At 33.8% G+C, this 13,898-nt stretch overlaps 1 protein-coding gene and 1 pseudogene across 1 annotated transcript; both read left to right on the top strand.

Annotated features, from left to right (window-relative positions):
- The first annotated feature begins 363 nt into the window (after positions 1-363).
- Positions 364-1,881, top strand: LOC120577301 (uncharacterized). Its single transcript, XM_039828429.1, has 4 exons — positions 364-480; positions 801-882; positions 1,113-1,168; positions 1,286-1,881. The coding sequence occupies exons 2-4, from the start codon at positions 843-845 to the stop codon at positions 1,676-1,678; spliced, it is 489 nt and encodes a 162-aa protein (XP_039684363.1). The 5' UTR covers positions 364-480; positions 801-842; the 3' UTR covers positions 1,679-1,881.
- Positions 1,882-7,398: 5,517 nt separating this feature from the next.
- LOC25481243 (glucose-6-phosphate 1-dehydrogenase, chloroplastic-like) lies at positions 7,399-13,567 on the top strand (annotated as a pseudogene).
- Positions 13,568-13,898: the final 331 nt, after the last annotated feature.

The raw sequence follows: 13,898 nt of genomic DNA, 5'->3' as shown, positions 1-13,898 counted from the left end.
GATAAAAAAATAAAAATAAATTACATTAAAGCCTATTTATACATTCTAAGTTCTATGTAATGAAATAAATGACTAAAATAAAAATAGGTGTGCAATAAATAAAAGATAAAAGCAGAATAAAATAACCTAAAGGAATAAAAATGCATGGTAATTAGGAAATGCAGTGCTAACGGAAAAGGAAGAAATAAAAATTACAGGGAAATGCAAGTAGCATCATGGGGGGTGCGCAGTAAGTGAAACAGAAACTGGGCTTTGAAAAGTAACAGAGGCGCGCTATCCGTTATGTGACACATTCTAATTGGGCAATGGTATATACCATCATGATACACAAGTGCTATCCATATATCCGGAATTTGGCTGGGCCGGGTGACCAACCGGTTTTGTTATATTTCTATAGATACTCGCTGATCGCGTTTTCAGAGTTCATTTTCTATCCCTTCCCTTGTTTTTCACAGTCCTCTCGTCTTGCTTTGCTTGCTGGTATTTATTTTTATTCTTTTGCAATTCTACTTCATCATTCTCTTCTGTTCATTTCAATTCAATTGGTGCTTCTTTTTTATAAATTATATTATTCGAATCTGTTCTATATTTTTTTTGGGGGTATTATTAGGGTTTAAAACCTTAAATTAGGCTGTCAGAAATTTTCATGAAATTAAAACCCTCAATCACACTATATTATTATTTTAATCTGTTCTGGATATTATCTGCCATCTCTCCTTTGTTATTCTCTCTTCTCTATGAAACCCAATGTTTATTAACATTTATATATAGCTTTTAAGAGTTTTGTTCTTTGATATCAGTTGTGCTCTTTGTTGAAATTTAAACCAACCTTGCCAGCAGCAATGGTCCTCACCATCCCTTTCGCAGAAGGATTCAGATTCGGTAAACTCAAATGATCTCTTTTTGCATTTTTGTATTTTTTGATTCTTGATTGTCTTTGTTTAATATTGGGAAACTGATTTGAAACCACAGTGCTTGTGTTAGTGGCACCGGTGAACTGACATTGTATTTGTTTTAAGTGATTCTCTTTTGCACATCTTCGAGATGAATTACTTATGGTAATTTAATTCAAAGTATAATATTGGGAAAATGAATTCAAAGTATATTTGCAGATAATAGGCGTTGTATTTGTCCTAATAGGCCGGGCGTTGATGACATACCTACTTCGGCAAGTTTTTCTTGACGACCCTAGCAAGATTATGGGCCCTTTGAAATTCTTTTGATACACGCTTAGTTTCTATGTGCATATTTTATTTATTTAATATATCAATCTCTAAACATGCAGGTTATGGTTGACCCGGCCAAGAAAAAGTTATGGATTGCTTTCTATAATGCCTTTGAAAAGATCTGGTGGGCTCCAGACGAGGTTAAGGCTTTAGATGAGTTGAAGGTTGCTGTTGTGGCTTCCTTTCAAGAGGCTCAAAATGCTCTAGACAAGGCTTTAGCTTCAGAGAAGAAGGAAGAGTTGGAGGCTGTTACGGTTATGCCTACTGATATGGTCCCAGGAGCTGTTGAAAGAAGAAGGAAAAAGAATGGGACGAGGAAAAGAAAGAGAGAGAAGAGGGAAGAGGTGGAGGCTGATAGGGCTGTGGCTGCTGATACCGGCTCAAGTGATGATGAAAGAAGAGGGAAAAAGAATGAGATGACAGAGAGAAAGAGAAAAAAGCTCAGTTATTAATGTTGGAGCAGTTACTGAAGTACTCAATTATAGGTTTGAAATTTATGTGTTAGTGAGTTATTTATGTGTTCGTGTGTGGCTTATGTTGTTGGCTAAAAGAGAATCGTATTGTAGAAGGACTAATTTATGCATGTTTGTTATTGTGTACCTGCTTATGTTGTTAGCTTCAAGATAATTGTATTCTAGAAGGACTAATTTATGCATGTTCGTTACTGTGGGTCTGCTTATGTTGTTGGTCAGATGAGAAGAGAGTTGTAGTTTTTTTTTTATTTTTTTTATTACAGGAGAGAAGTGAGTTGTAGGACTAATTTTAGAAAATTGTTGTTCACACATTAAGCTAGGCTGAAAAACACCATTAAAATATGAAAATACCCTTCGGCATTTAACTGCCGCCGATTTGTAAATTATTATTGTTAAGTGCCGCCGCTTTTGAATTCGTCGGCACTTAAGTGCCGATGTACTGTTCCATCATCTTATGCGAACAGCTACTCCCCCCTACTCACTATTTCATCATCAACTTCCATACCTCTTTCATCTTAACCCCGAATTCCAATATTTTTTTCACCACATCTTGCTCCCAAATACTAAATAATGATAGCTTTTCACAACCTTCCCACCGAAGACATAGCCAAGCTAGTGAAGTTTTTATACATTAAGTTTCCTACAAATAAATAGTTATCAAAATGAACATTTTCTTCTTTTACCATTTTGCTCTCAACTTCATCCTTATTTTCTAGCAGTATCTGATTGGTATGTCTGAAGCAAGTCATTGAAAATGTTGTAAAAATGAATATGAACATGACTATAACTCTGGTAGAGCAATACTAAGCTGCAAATGATTCTCACAATTTATCTATCTAACTTTTAGTTCTTATTTCTTAAAATATAATACAGGAAGTTTAAAATCACTTATATGAAAACTATGTATCTAAACCTAATAAACGAAGATGGGCTTAAAAGTATTGCACCTAATTACATTGCTCTATTCAGCAAGGTACTAATTATTAAGCATATCATCGACAGCAAACTATCACGACAACTTTTAGGAGTCTCTTTAATTTGACACTTCTACACGGTGGATTCTTTCCTTGTAATACCAAATATAGCTGAATAGATAAAGTATTTGAAAATGATGTTCATTTAGAGTAGCTAAAGTTAGTTAGATAAGCATAATCCGCATGAGAAAGTTTGATGTAACTTGTAAATATGGCATGTCAACTGTGATTAAATATCTCACATGAAAAGATGAATATCAAATATCATATATGTGAGATCATTCATATACTTAATGTCTTGATATTTGAGTAGAAATATGGTGTCAAACTCAATTATATAATTGCTCATAACCCCAATGTATTGATCCCATAGTGTTTTATACTTCTCTCATGGGTGACGTTTAGCATGGGGAAATTGTAAAATTTCCCCATCTTAGGCTCATCTAAACTCAACCACTGATTTAATATAAATTAATAGGGATGGTTAGGATTGCTTTGTCTTGTTGACTGGTAACTTGTAAGGTTTTTTTATTTTTGTTTTTGAAAGAGGTAACTTGTAAGGTTTAAATATTAAGTGACCTAAATTTATATGCATTTGTTTTAACCCACAATTTATATGGATTTAAAAATATAAAATTGAAATATCGCACATTTATAATTGAATTTGTGGTTATTAAAATGTGTTTTGACTTTTTCAATACTAACACTGTTAGCTTTTATTTATTATTTTGAGTTGAAAGAAAAAATCAAGTAATTGAACTCAAGTGGTTATAAATAATAAAAGAATTGAAATTTGATTTCTGGGTATATCAACAATTTTAGATCAAACTTTAATTACATTTGTCTAAACTTCGAATTATTAGAGCCATCTTTCCCCAAGAACTGAAGGGCTAACACAAAAAATATTGTTTGTTGTATCTTTCATAAATATTTTTCTAGGTGTCTTTCATAAATATTATTAAAGGTTAAATAAGTTTTTTGTCTCTAAAAATATAAGCAATATTCTAAAAAAATAAAACAATATTTTCATTCTAAAAAAAAAATTTGTTTTGTTTATCTGTCCTTCATAAATATAATTTTGACACGTGTTTGAAATTTCTTTAGCATAATACGGACATACAAATGTTGAACATAATAAATAGACATATGTGTAGGGTTGGGAATAGGTCAGGCCGGCCTACAAGGATCTACGGCCTAGCCTGTTTTGGCCTGACCTGGCCTGGACTGTTAGTAGATAGGCATAGGCTTAGGCTTTTTAGAAAGCCTGTTTAGTTAAATAGGTCAAGCTTAGGCTTCAAAAAAAGTCTATTAAGCCTAATAGGCCGGCCTATTAATACTTATTTATTTAAAAAAAATTATATTAAAAATATAAACATCTTTTTTTCTATCTATTAATAGGCTTTGTTGTTATAGGCTTTTATGTAGGCTTTAATCTAGTTGAAATTTACTTGTAGTGAAATAGGCTTTTAAGTAGGCTTTAAAACATGTTTAACCTATTTAGTAGGCCGAATGAACTATTTGATGGCCTTAATGTGAAGTAGGCCTGTAAGTAGGCTTTTAGGTCAGACCTAGAAAAACGGCCTATGATAGGTCATAGGCCAGGCTCAGGCTTGTGATTTATTTTGTAGGCCAGGCTCAGGCCTATCAAAGCCTGGTCTGGCCTGGCCTATTCCCACCCCTACATACGTGGATACATCTTGAACATAAAAGAGTGATAATCTTGACATTAATATGAACATAAATTGACCTAAAAACAAAAAAACAACAAAAAAAACTTTTTGTTAGGATAAAAATATTTTGTTGTCTTTTAGAAATTAAAATTAAAATTCACTATATTTTTAGGGACGAAAAATCTATTGTATAACTAATTTATGTGGATATTTTTTTTGTCAAGTAGCCTAATGGCTAGAGCTCACACAATTTAATTGTGGAGAAATGGATTGTTCGGGGTTCGAACCCCGACCCTGCATATAAAATGCAATATCCCTACCAACTGAGCTAAGCTCACGGGGATTAATTTATGTGGATTTTATGTTTCAGCGAAAAAAAATGTTGGAACAAAATGTGATTAGCAATATTAACCCTTAAGAGTTTTGATGATAACAAAGTATTAAAAATTGTCAATTGGATATGCTAATATTTATTCAAGTGTACAGGACTATAGACAAAAATTTGACATCTTAGAAGAACAAATAAAGAGAAAATACATCAACAAAAAGGGAAGCTTAAAGTGTCTGAAGAAAACTGCTCCTGAAGTTAAAGTGCTCCTGAAGACAAAGTGCTCCTGAAGTGATGACGTCATCAGAAGCAAGTTCATCAGAAGTTGTGAATCACAAGAAGCTGCAGTTCATCAGGAGATGCAACTTAAAGCTTCAAAAGTTGTTTAAAGGATTCAAACTCGTCTAAGATTGCAGAAGACTGGAAAAGTATTACAACGGCTAATTTGGAAGGCATTGGATACTTATTCTTCAAATAGCGTTGACATAGTACGTTTGTACGAAGTGTACATCCACTATCTCCACTACTCTGTTTTTGTCTCTGCTACAAGACAAGAAAAACAACTATGCCTGCAACAATGTTTCTTCTCAAAGGAAATACATTTGAAATTGATCCTTCATAGGACAATAACCATATCAGGCAAAGGATCATTGGTGATTGATCAAAAGCTTCAAACGACTCTATTTTGAATGTGCTGACAATTCAACGTCTCTTTCACACCTCTATATAAAGGAGTGAAGACTCAGAGTTTCAGAAGAACAATACAAAGAATTAACTAAGCCAAAACTCTGCTGAAATTATTCTACACTTCAAAGTTCACTTAGAATTTCTTATCAAAGCTCATATCTTAAGAATTCTAGAGTCTTTAGAGTCTGTATCTGATTTGTATTGTGAACACCACTGATTGTATATCAAGTGTTCAACCTCAAACATTTTTCTTGTAATTCTGTTTGAATTAAGAAGTCTCTTGCAGTTGTGCTTGAGCAATAGAAGTCTCTTGCAGTTGTGTTTGAGCATTTGAAGTCTCTTACTAAGTTTAGTAGTGAGCAATTGTAATCAGATATTACATAGTGAACTCTCCTTGGAAGTGCAAGGGGGACATGACTGACTTCCGGTTTGTGGAAGGAACCTGTATAAATTGGTTGTGCCTTTCCTCTCCCTCTCTCTCTCTATCTTTGTTTTATCCGCTGCAATTAGTCTGAACATCTCTTCAGAAGTAGAATTCTATCTGCTTCTGATCTGTATTTTCAGTTAGGAGAAAAAGAAGAAAAAACCAACACAATTCAACCCTCCTTCTTGTGTTTTTCTCACCTTCAAAAAAAAGTAAAAATTTTTTTCACAGTTTATATAAATATATATTATTGACAAAGAATTATTTAGTTTGAAAACTGACGTTGTATTTTCCTTCTAAAAGAGGAATTTTGTTCCATTTTTTATTTGTTGACATTTGTGTAAAAAAAAAAAAAAACATTGATGTACATAACCGGTTAGATACCACTGAACCAGGAAATTACAGGTTCTAGCCGGTAAAGATATATGAGCCTAACATAGGAAAATTTTACAATTGAACCATGCAAAAACTCACCTCTCTCATGATGCAACACTAGCTTTGTGCAACTCCATACATGTTTATGAGTTTCTTTTTCCACCCTCTAAATCTAGTTCAAATTTTGAAATATGAATTGTTATAGTGTTGGAGGTTTTTTTTAATATGTTTTTTTACAATTATATTCTGACATTATCCAAATGTTGTAAGGCGCGCGAGAAGCCCGGATGGTGGGAAAAGAAAATCTCCATCTTTTTGGGTGTTGAGAGTGACGCCTCATTGAACTCTTAAATCATAATGGTAAATTTTTGAAGTGTTATTCCTCGAACTCGGATTCCTTCCTTCTTTGTAGTCCCTTTTTAAGAAAACATACAATTATTGACGGTTAATGCAAAGATTGGACGACAACATTGTTTATAAAGATTAACTCTCCAACCATTTGAGTGCAGGGAATTCAAATCCTTTATTTCACTACTAAAATGACCCAACCACTGTATCCGGAAGAGGCCGGAGGCCTCAGGAGAAAATTCACCGCTGACGGTGGCGGTCAAGTCCACGACGACCAGGGATGAGAGGAGAAATACGATTGTGGAGACGCTCTACCCCTGCCATGCATTCCTTTGCGTCCTTCTGATGAGTCAATAATTAATCGTTTTAGTATAATATTTAGTTTTGTTTTAGTAATGAATTGTTTGCACATGAAACATTATTGAATTACATTAGGATGGAGGTTTTGTTAGTTCAAAGCTACAAATTTGAGAATATCAACTACGTTCTATATAGTTGAATGTATAGTGTACAATTCTGTGATTTTTATTGGTGACTACGTACTTAAATAAGAACATAATACTCTCTCTATACTAGAGATTTAGATTGAAGAAGAAATCATTGTTTTGTTGAATTCATATGTATATTTAAACTAATGAAGTTTCAAAATTACAATTTTTTTATAACTTAGCCTTAAAAACCTTGATAAACATTTATCTCTTTTAATTTCAGGTCACAGCGGTAATTAATTACCATCAGTTTTGTGCAGCGGTATTTAACTACCGCTAGAAGTATTTCAATAATTTTCATGTGTGTTTAGAAAAGAATTGATGTGAGAAAAGTAATTTTCCTTGGCAATAGCAGTTACATGGGCCAATGAAGCATATATCCGGAATTTGGCTGGGCCGGGTGACCAACCGGTTTTGTTATATTTCTATAGATACTCGCTGATCGCGTTTTCAGAGTTCATTTTCTATCCCTTCCCTTGTTTTTCACAGTCCTCTCGTCTTGCTTTGCTTGCTGGTATTTATTTTTATTCTTTTGCAATTCTACTTCATCATTCTCTTCTGTTCATTTCAATTCAATTGGTGCTTCTTTTTTATAAATTATATTATTCGAATCTGTTCTATATTTTTTTTGGGGGTATTATTAGGGTTTAAAACCTTAAATTAGGCTGTCAGAAATTTTCATGAAATTAAAACCCTCAATCACACTATATTATTATTTTAATCTGTTCTGGATTTTTTTTTTTTTGAGGGATTTGGGATTAGGTTTAAAACCTTAAATTCGTTTTTTTTTTTTTTTTTTTTTTTTAAGGATGTCGGAGATTTTCATGAAATTAAAACCCGTTGCCGTGCTCGAGTAGGGCCAGAATCTGGATTTATTTATTTATTAATTGATAAATCGTTCCACTCTATTTAAATACCATGTTTTTTATACAAAAATACACCCTGTTCTTTTTTCTCTTTTTTTTTTTGTTTTTTTTTTTTTCTCCACTCACTTGTTCTGCAACCTTTCCCTATGGGGGTTTAGATATTTTTAGTTGTGATTTGCTAATATTTCAGGGGTTTTAAAATGTTTTTTTTTTTTTTTTTGTGTGTGTTATGCTACTGTTTTGAATGTTTGAGTTGTTCTATTATCCTAATTTCAGTGTTAAGTAAAACCCTCAATCACATATCAATCTTTAAACTCTCAGGTGAATCTCCAGACATGCTGTCACAAACGCCTTTTGTCATGAGGCCGGTCAGGCCAAGGCCACCTTTTGCTGAAACACTGAGCCGGGTCACGGAAACGCCACCTTATGAAAGGTTCATGAGCCCGACCATGGAACCGATACAGATTGCTGTCTTGGCTGCATTTCGTAAATCTCATAAGCCTTTAGCGGCTGAGCCTTTAGCTTTAAAAGAGTTGGAGGCTGCTATTTTGGCTGCCATTCAAAAAGGTCGAGACGAGGCTTTAGCTTTACAGAAGAAGGAAAAATTGGAAGCTGATATGGCTGAGGCTTCCATTCAGAAGGGTCGGGACGAGGCTTTAGCTTTACAGAAGAAGGAAGAGTCGGAGGCTGATACGGCTTTGCCTACTGATATGGTCCGAGGAGCTGATGAAAGAAGAAAGAAAAAGAATGAGATGAGGAAAAGAAAGAGAAAGAAGTGGATGATGTATCATGAAAGAAGAGGGAAAAAGAATGTGATGAACGGGGTAAAGAGAAAGGAGCGCAGCCCAGGAGCTGATGAAAGAAGAGGGAAAAAGAATGCAATGAACGGGAGAAAGAGAAAGAAGTGCAGCCCAGAAGCTGATGAAAGAAGAGGGAGAAAGAATGTGATGGCCGAGAGAAAGAGAAAGAAGCTCAGTGATTGATGTTGGAGCAGGTACTGAAGTAATTAATTAGTTATAGGTTTGAAATTTGAGGAGTGCTAAAAACACTCTTCTCAATACTCTTTTAAACACTCATTCCATATAAAGTGGTAGAACCTATGCATTGATTGTAGCCAATGAAAGAGCGACTGTTAGAGAGTATATCACTGTTAGAGAGTATATCATACAGAGAGTCTTCATAGGATTTTTCTTGAAATTTACGTTAGTGGGTTATTTGTAGCGTGTAGCTTATGTTGGCTATAGAAGAGAATTGTATCGTAGAAGGACTAATATATGCATGCTTATTATTGTCGACCTGCTTAGTTGATAGTTAGCATGCACAGATCACAAATTTATGCACCATGCACAAGTTGTTTTATTTGGATTCCAGTTATGCATTATCACCATGAATCCCATCTTTTTTCTTCCCCTTCAATTAAAAAATTGATCATCATAATAAATTTGTTAAATTTCTTTCCCTTTCCTGAAGTTTGAAGATTTGTCACACTTTGGTCTCTAGATCTGGATTTATGAACCCATGTTGGTTAATTTCTGCAATTTTTAATCTGAAGAGTATGCATATAAAATCATAAATCAAAAATTTCTTCTAATCAATAGCATCATCCACTTGGTAAGTATAATCGTTCTGTTCTGAAAGATCTGGATTTTTGAGACTTTACTTAAGCTAATGGAGGACTTGGATTTAATGTTGTATTAGATATTCAAATTACGTTCAGTTACGGCAAAATTACGGCAGTATAATTCACAATTTTTTGTTCCATAAATCTCCGATTTTCTTGGTTGCTATGATTTCGCACAGTAGAAAAACACTTCATTATCTGCTACTTTTTATTATTAAAAATGCATCGACAAAAATACAAACGATTTTTTATTGCATAAAAATATCATTGCTAACCATAAAATTTCCTAAAAAAAAACTTAGTAAAATATCAAACCGGATGTCGATAATTTTTTTTCTCTTTTTTGTTTTTGTTTGAAAAGGAACAATACTACACCAACGCTCATTTGAGATAGGAATAACAGCGTAATGTATGAAAGGAAAAGGTTGAGAAAGTTTGATGTAACTTGTAAATATGGTATGTCAACTGTGATTAAATATCTAACATGAAAAGAAGAATATTAAATATCATATATGTGAGATCATTTATATTCTTAATGTCTTGATATTTGATCGCATAGTGTTTTATACTTCTCTCATGATGCAACACTAAAAAGGTCATATAACTAACTATTCATGATAGTAGAGGGAAAAAAGATTTCAGGTTTGAAAATAAGAGTTGTTATTTTGACACAATCTTGACACCAAATTGTAATATTCATGAACCATGCACAGAACATGATTGATCACATATTTGACATAAATGATAAAAAAAACTGAGATAACACTAAACAATAATTGCTTTCTCAAAATAGTCCCTGTATGTAATATTCTTTCAAAAAGTGCTGGACCATGTAGATCTTTTAGCATAAGGTGAAAAAGGCTCTAGAGCATATGATAATATGTAAATCAAAACTGGCTGTTACAAAAGCATTCTATTATCAACAGAAAAAGTAGGTGTATGCCCGAGCATTGGTCTTGATACATATTTTGTGAATGGTCATAGCAGGGTGAGTACATATTTTGTTTTTGGTGGGTATGGTCCTAATAAGTGGACAAGTTGCTCGAGCAGGGTGAGTACGGTTCAGGGGTAACTTGATTAGTAGAAAGGTATTGCAACTGCTCTGCAGTTGGAGATGTTGGCACAATTGACCGAACTACATGATCAAATATCATGTGCTCTCTCATTGGTTTTTTTTGTATAATTTACTTTTTGTTGAGATAACTAGAGTTAGTGTTGAGATAATTAGAGTTAGTTAAAGGCAGTTAGAGTTGGTTAAATGTTAGTTAGAACTATAGTTAGTAACACATGTGGTTAAGTGTAATTGAGGTCTATAAAAGACCATCCATGTACTCATTACTCTTAATCTTTTTCAATATAGGGTTTTCCCTATGTTTCTTACTATCAATCATACTTCTCCTATGAAGCTAATCTACATCTATTCGATCCTATTATTCTAATACTTTCTAACCAACATTGCTGTTCTAAAAGTTTCAGTTGACAATGGTCTCTTATAGGGTGGAAGACTTTCAAACAGGTTGTTTTATTTGTCAATACCTCCAAACATATTTGTGGATGTGGTGAGATGTGCTAGCCTCAAAGCTTCTTCAAAAAATGGCTGGACAAGGGTAATTGTCGAAAAGCCGTTTGGTCGTGATTCTGAATCCTCTAGTGAGCTAACAAGAAGGTTGAAGCAATACCTCACTGAAGACCAAATATTCAGGTTTATTTTTTGTTTTTTTTTTTTTATGTTTTCTTCACAACAAGCTAGAGAAGAAAGTTTGAAATTATTGAAACTCGTTTACTATCTAGGATTGACCATTACTTGGGTAAGGAGCTTGTGGAGAATCTCTCCGTGCTTCGTTTTTCAAATCTTGTTTTTGAGCCTCTATGGTCCCGGAATTACATTCGTAATGTGCAGCTAATATTTTCTGAAGATTTTAGAACAGAAGGAAGAGGAGGGTGAGTCATATTTTCTTAGATCTTTCTTTATGATATTAAAGAAAAGTGGTAATTCACAAACTAATCAAAATGATTTCTTTCTTTTATTAGTTATTTTGATAACTACGGAATCATTCGTGATATAATGCAAAATCACCTTGTACAAATACTAGCATTGTTTGCAATAGAGCCACCTGTCAGCTTGGATGCCGAGGACATCAGAAATGAGAAGGTATATCTCTTCCGGCTATCAGTTGTGTTATGATCGATATTATCGGGCTACCTGTAATTATCCACTCTTCAGATGTCCAATCTTGGACATGATGGGATGTATTGAGATTTCATATCGACTAGAGCTATGACCGAATTAGAGTCTGTTTGGATTGACTTATGTTAGCTTATCTATTGTCATAAATACATGTGAGTCTGTTTGGAAGAGCTTATGAAAACAGTGTACATGTTCATAAGTTATTTTTAGCTTACTCTCATGACCTCTCCAGGATAGTTTATAAAGCATTTTTATGGCTTATATGAGAATAGTTTGACTTTATTTTATCTTTTGTTATAGAAATAGCTTATACATAAGCACTTATATGATAGACGTTTATGCTATAAGTACTTAATTAAGTTGTTTATCCACACAGAGACTTAGTCCTTAATTAAGCTTTGCTTCTAGGGTTGAAGTAGGTCTTACAAAATTTTCAAAATATAGTGTACCTTACCCAGGATATTTTATTTTTTAATTGGTCCTTGTAAATGTCGTTTAATCTTAACAAATCATCATGGACTGGATTGCTGAAAATAGTTTTAAGTTTTAACTCAGGTGAAGGTTCTGAGATCAATGAGACCAATACAGCTTGAAGATGTTGTAGTTGGTCAATATAAGGGCCACAGTAAGGGTGGTAGATCATATCCTGCTTATATAGACGACTCAACTGTTCCAATGGGTAGTCTTACTCCAACATTTGCTGCAGCAGCTCTGTTTATTGGCAATGCCAGATGAGACGGAGTTCCTTTTCTCATGAAAGCTGGCAAGGCCCTTCATACTAAACGGTATGGAACATTTAGTCTTTGTTTAGAAAAACTGCGACTTTTGAATTAGTTTTGCATTCTTTGGAATCATGAATTACAAAACACTCCACACACAAAAATGTATCAGTGCAGAAATCAGAGTACAAACATGTCCCAGGTAACTTGTCCAAACGGAACTTTGGAACTGATTTGGACAAAGCTACAAATGAGCTTGTGCTTCGTGTACAACCTGATGAAGCTATATATTTGAAGATCAACAACAAAGTTCCTGGTCTGGGAATGAGATTAGACAGAAGTGACCTCAATTTGCTTTACAGATCAAGGTATTAAGATCTTCTAGATATATTCTTCATGGAATTGGCTAATTAATCTAAATTCAAATGTGAAAGTTAACACAGTAGTCTTGTTAATTCAGTGGAAGCAAGGAATTTTTTTTCTTCATTATAATGTATGTATGCTAGAAAATACTATATGCAAATGATGTTACACTTACTGCAATATGGAGTGATAGTTTTCCATAAAAGTCACTGTGTTGACCCTAGTTAATCTCTTTGTCTTTGTTGTTTTGACATTTTACTCTTCATAATTATAATTGAACATAAAATAACATGTTTTGGTGACTTTCAATTTCTGTGAAGGTATGCAAGAGAAATACCAGATGCATATGAGAGGTTACTCTTAGATGCTATTGAAGGCGAACGAAGACTGTTTATCAGAAGTGATGAACTTGATGCAGCTTGGGCACTATTCACTCCATTGCTAAAAGAAATTGAAAACAAGAAGATTGCTCCAGAGCTTTATCCTTATGGTAGCAGAGGACCGGTTGGAGCATACTACCTTGCTGCAAAGCACAATGTAAGATGGGGAGATCTTGGTGGCGCTGACTGATAAATAATTGAGCCGGCTTATGATTATAAGCATATACATTATCAATTTCGTATTTAGTCTCATAGGATAGTTTTGTGTTTCTCTCTATTCATTGTAAGAAGAAAATTTCGTGTAGAATAATAGCATACATTATTATGTTCTATGTCTTGCACTTGTTGTGCTTTGAGTTTGAGGGCATCTAGTTGATTTAGAATTTTGACAAAATCATCTATACCTATATTTAAAGAGGATGCCAACTTTTTGTATATCAATTTTTCTTCTAATTTAAACTTTTTCAAGTGAAGTAATAATGAATAACAAGTGAAGTAAATGAAGCAGCATATTTACAGCTCAATCTCAAAAAATGTTTTCTTTTGTGGCTAATTCAATGTAACATTCTTAACAGTGAATCCTTTAATTAACAGCTTCAAAAATCATACAACACACAGGCAAGCAAAGCAGCCTAACAAGTCAAATTGTTCGTCTCATTTTCGGAACTAGCAATGACTTATTTCTCTCTGTCAAAACCTTGTGGCAACAAACGCTTAGCTTCTATCTCACTGCACAACATCAACGCATATTGTTTTCTCCCACACCTG

This window comes from Medicago truncatula, chromosome 8 (genome assembly GCF_003473485.1).
Source record: "Medicago truncatula cultivar Jemalong A17 chromosome 8, MtrunA17r5.0-ANR, whole genome shotgun sequence".
In the NCBI taxonomy this organism is placed as follows: domain Eukaryota; kingdom Viridiplantae; phylum Streptophyta; class Magnoliopsida; order Fabales; family Fabaceae; genus Medicago; species Medicago truncatula.
The sequence above is the reverse complement of the archived record's forward strand: the minus strand, read 5'-3'. Positions and strand labels throughout refer to the sequence as shown.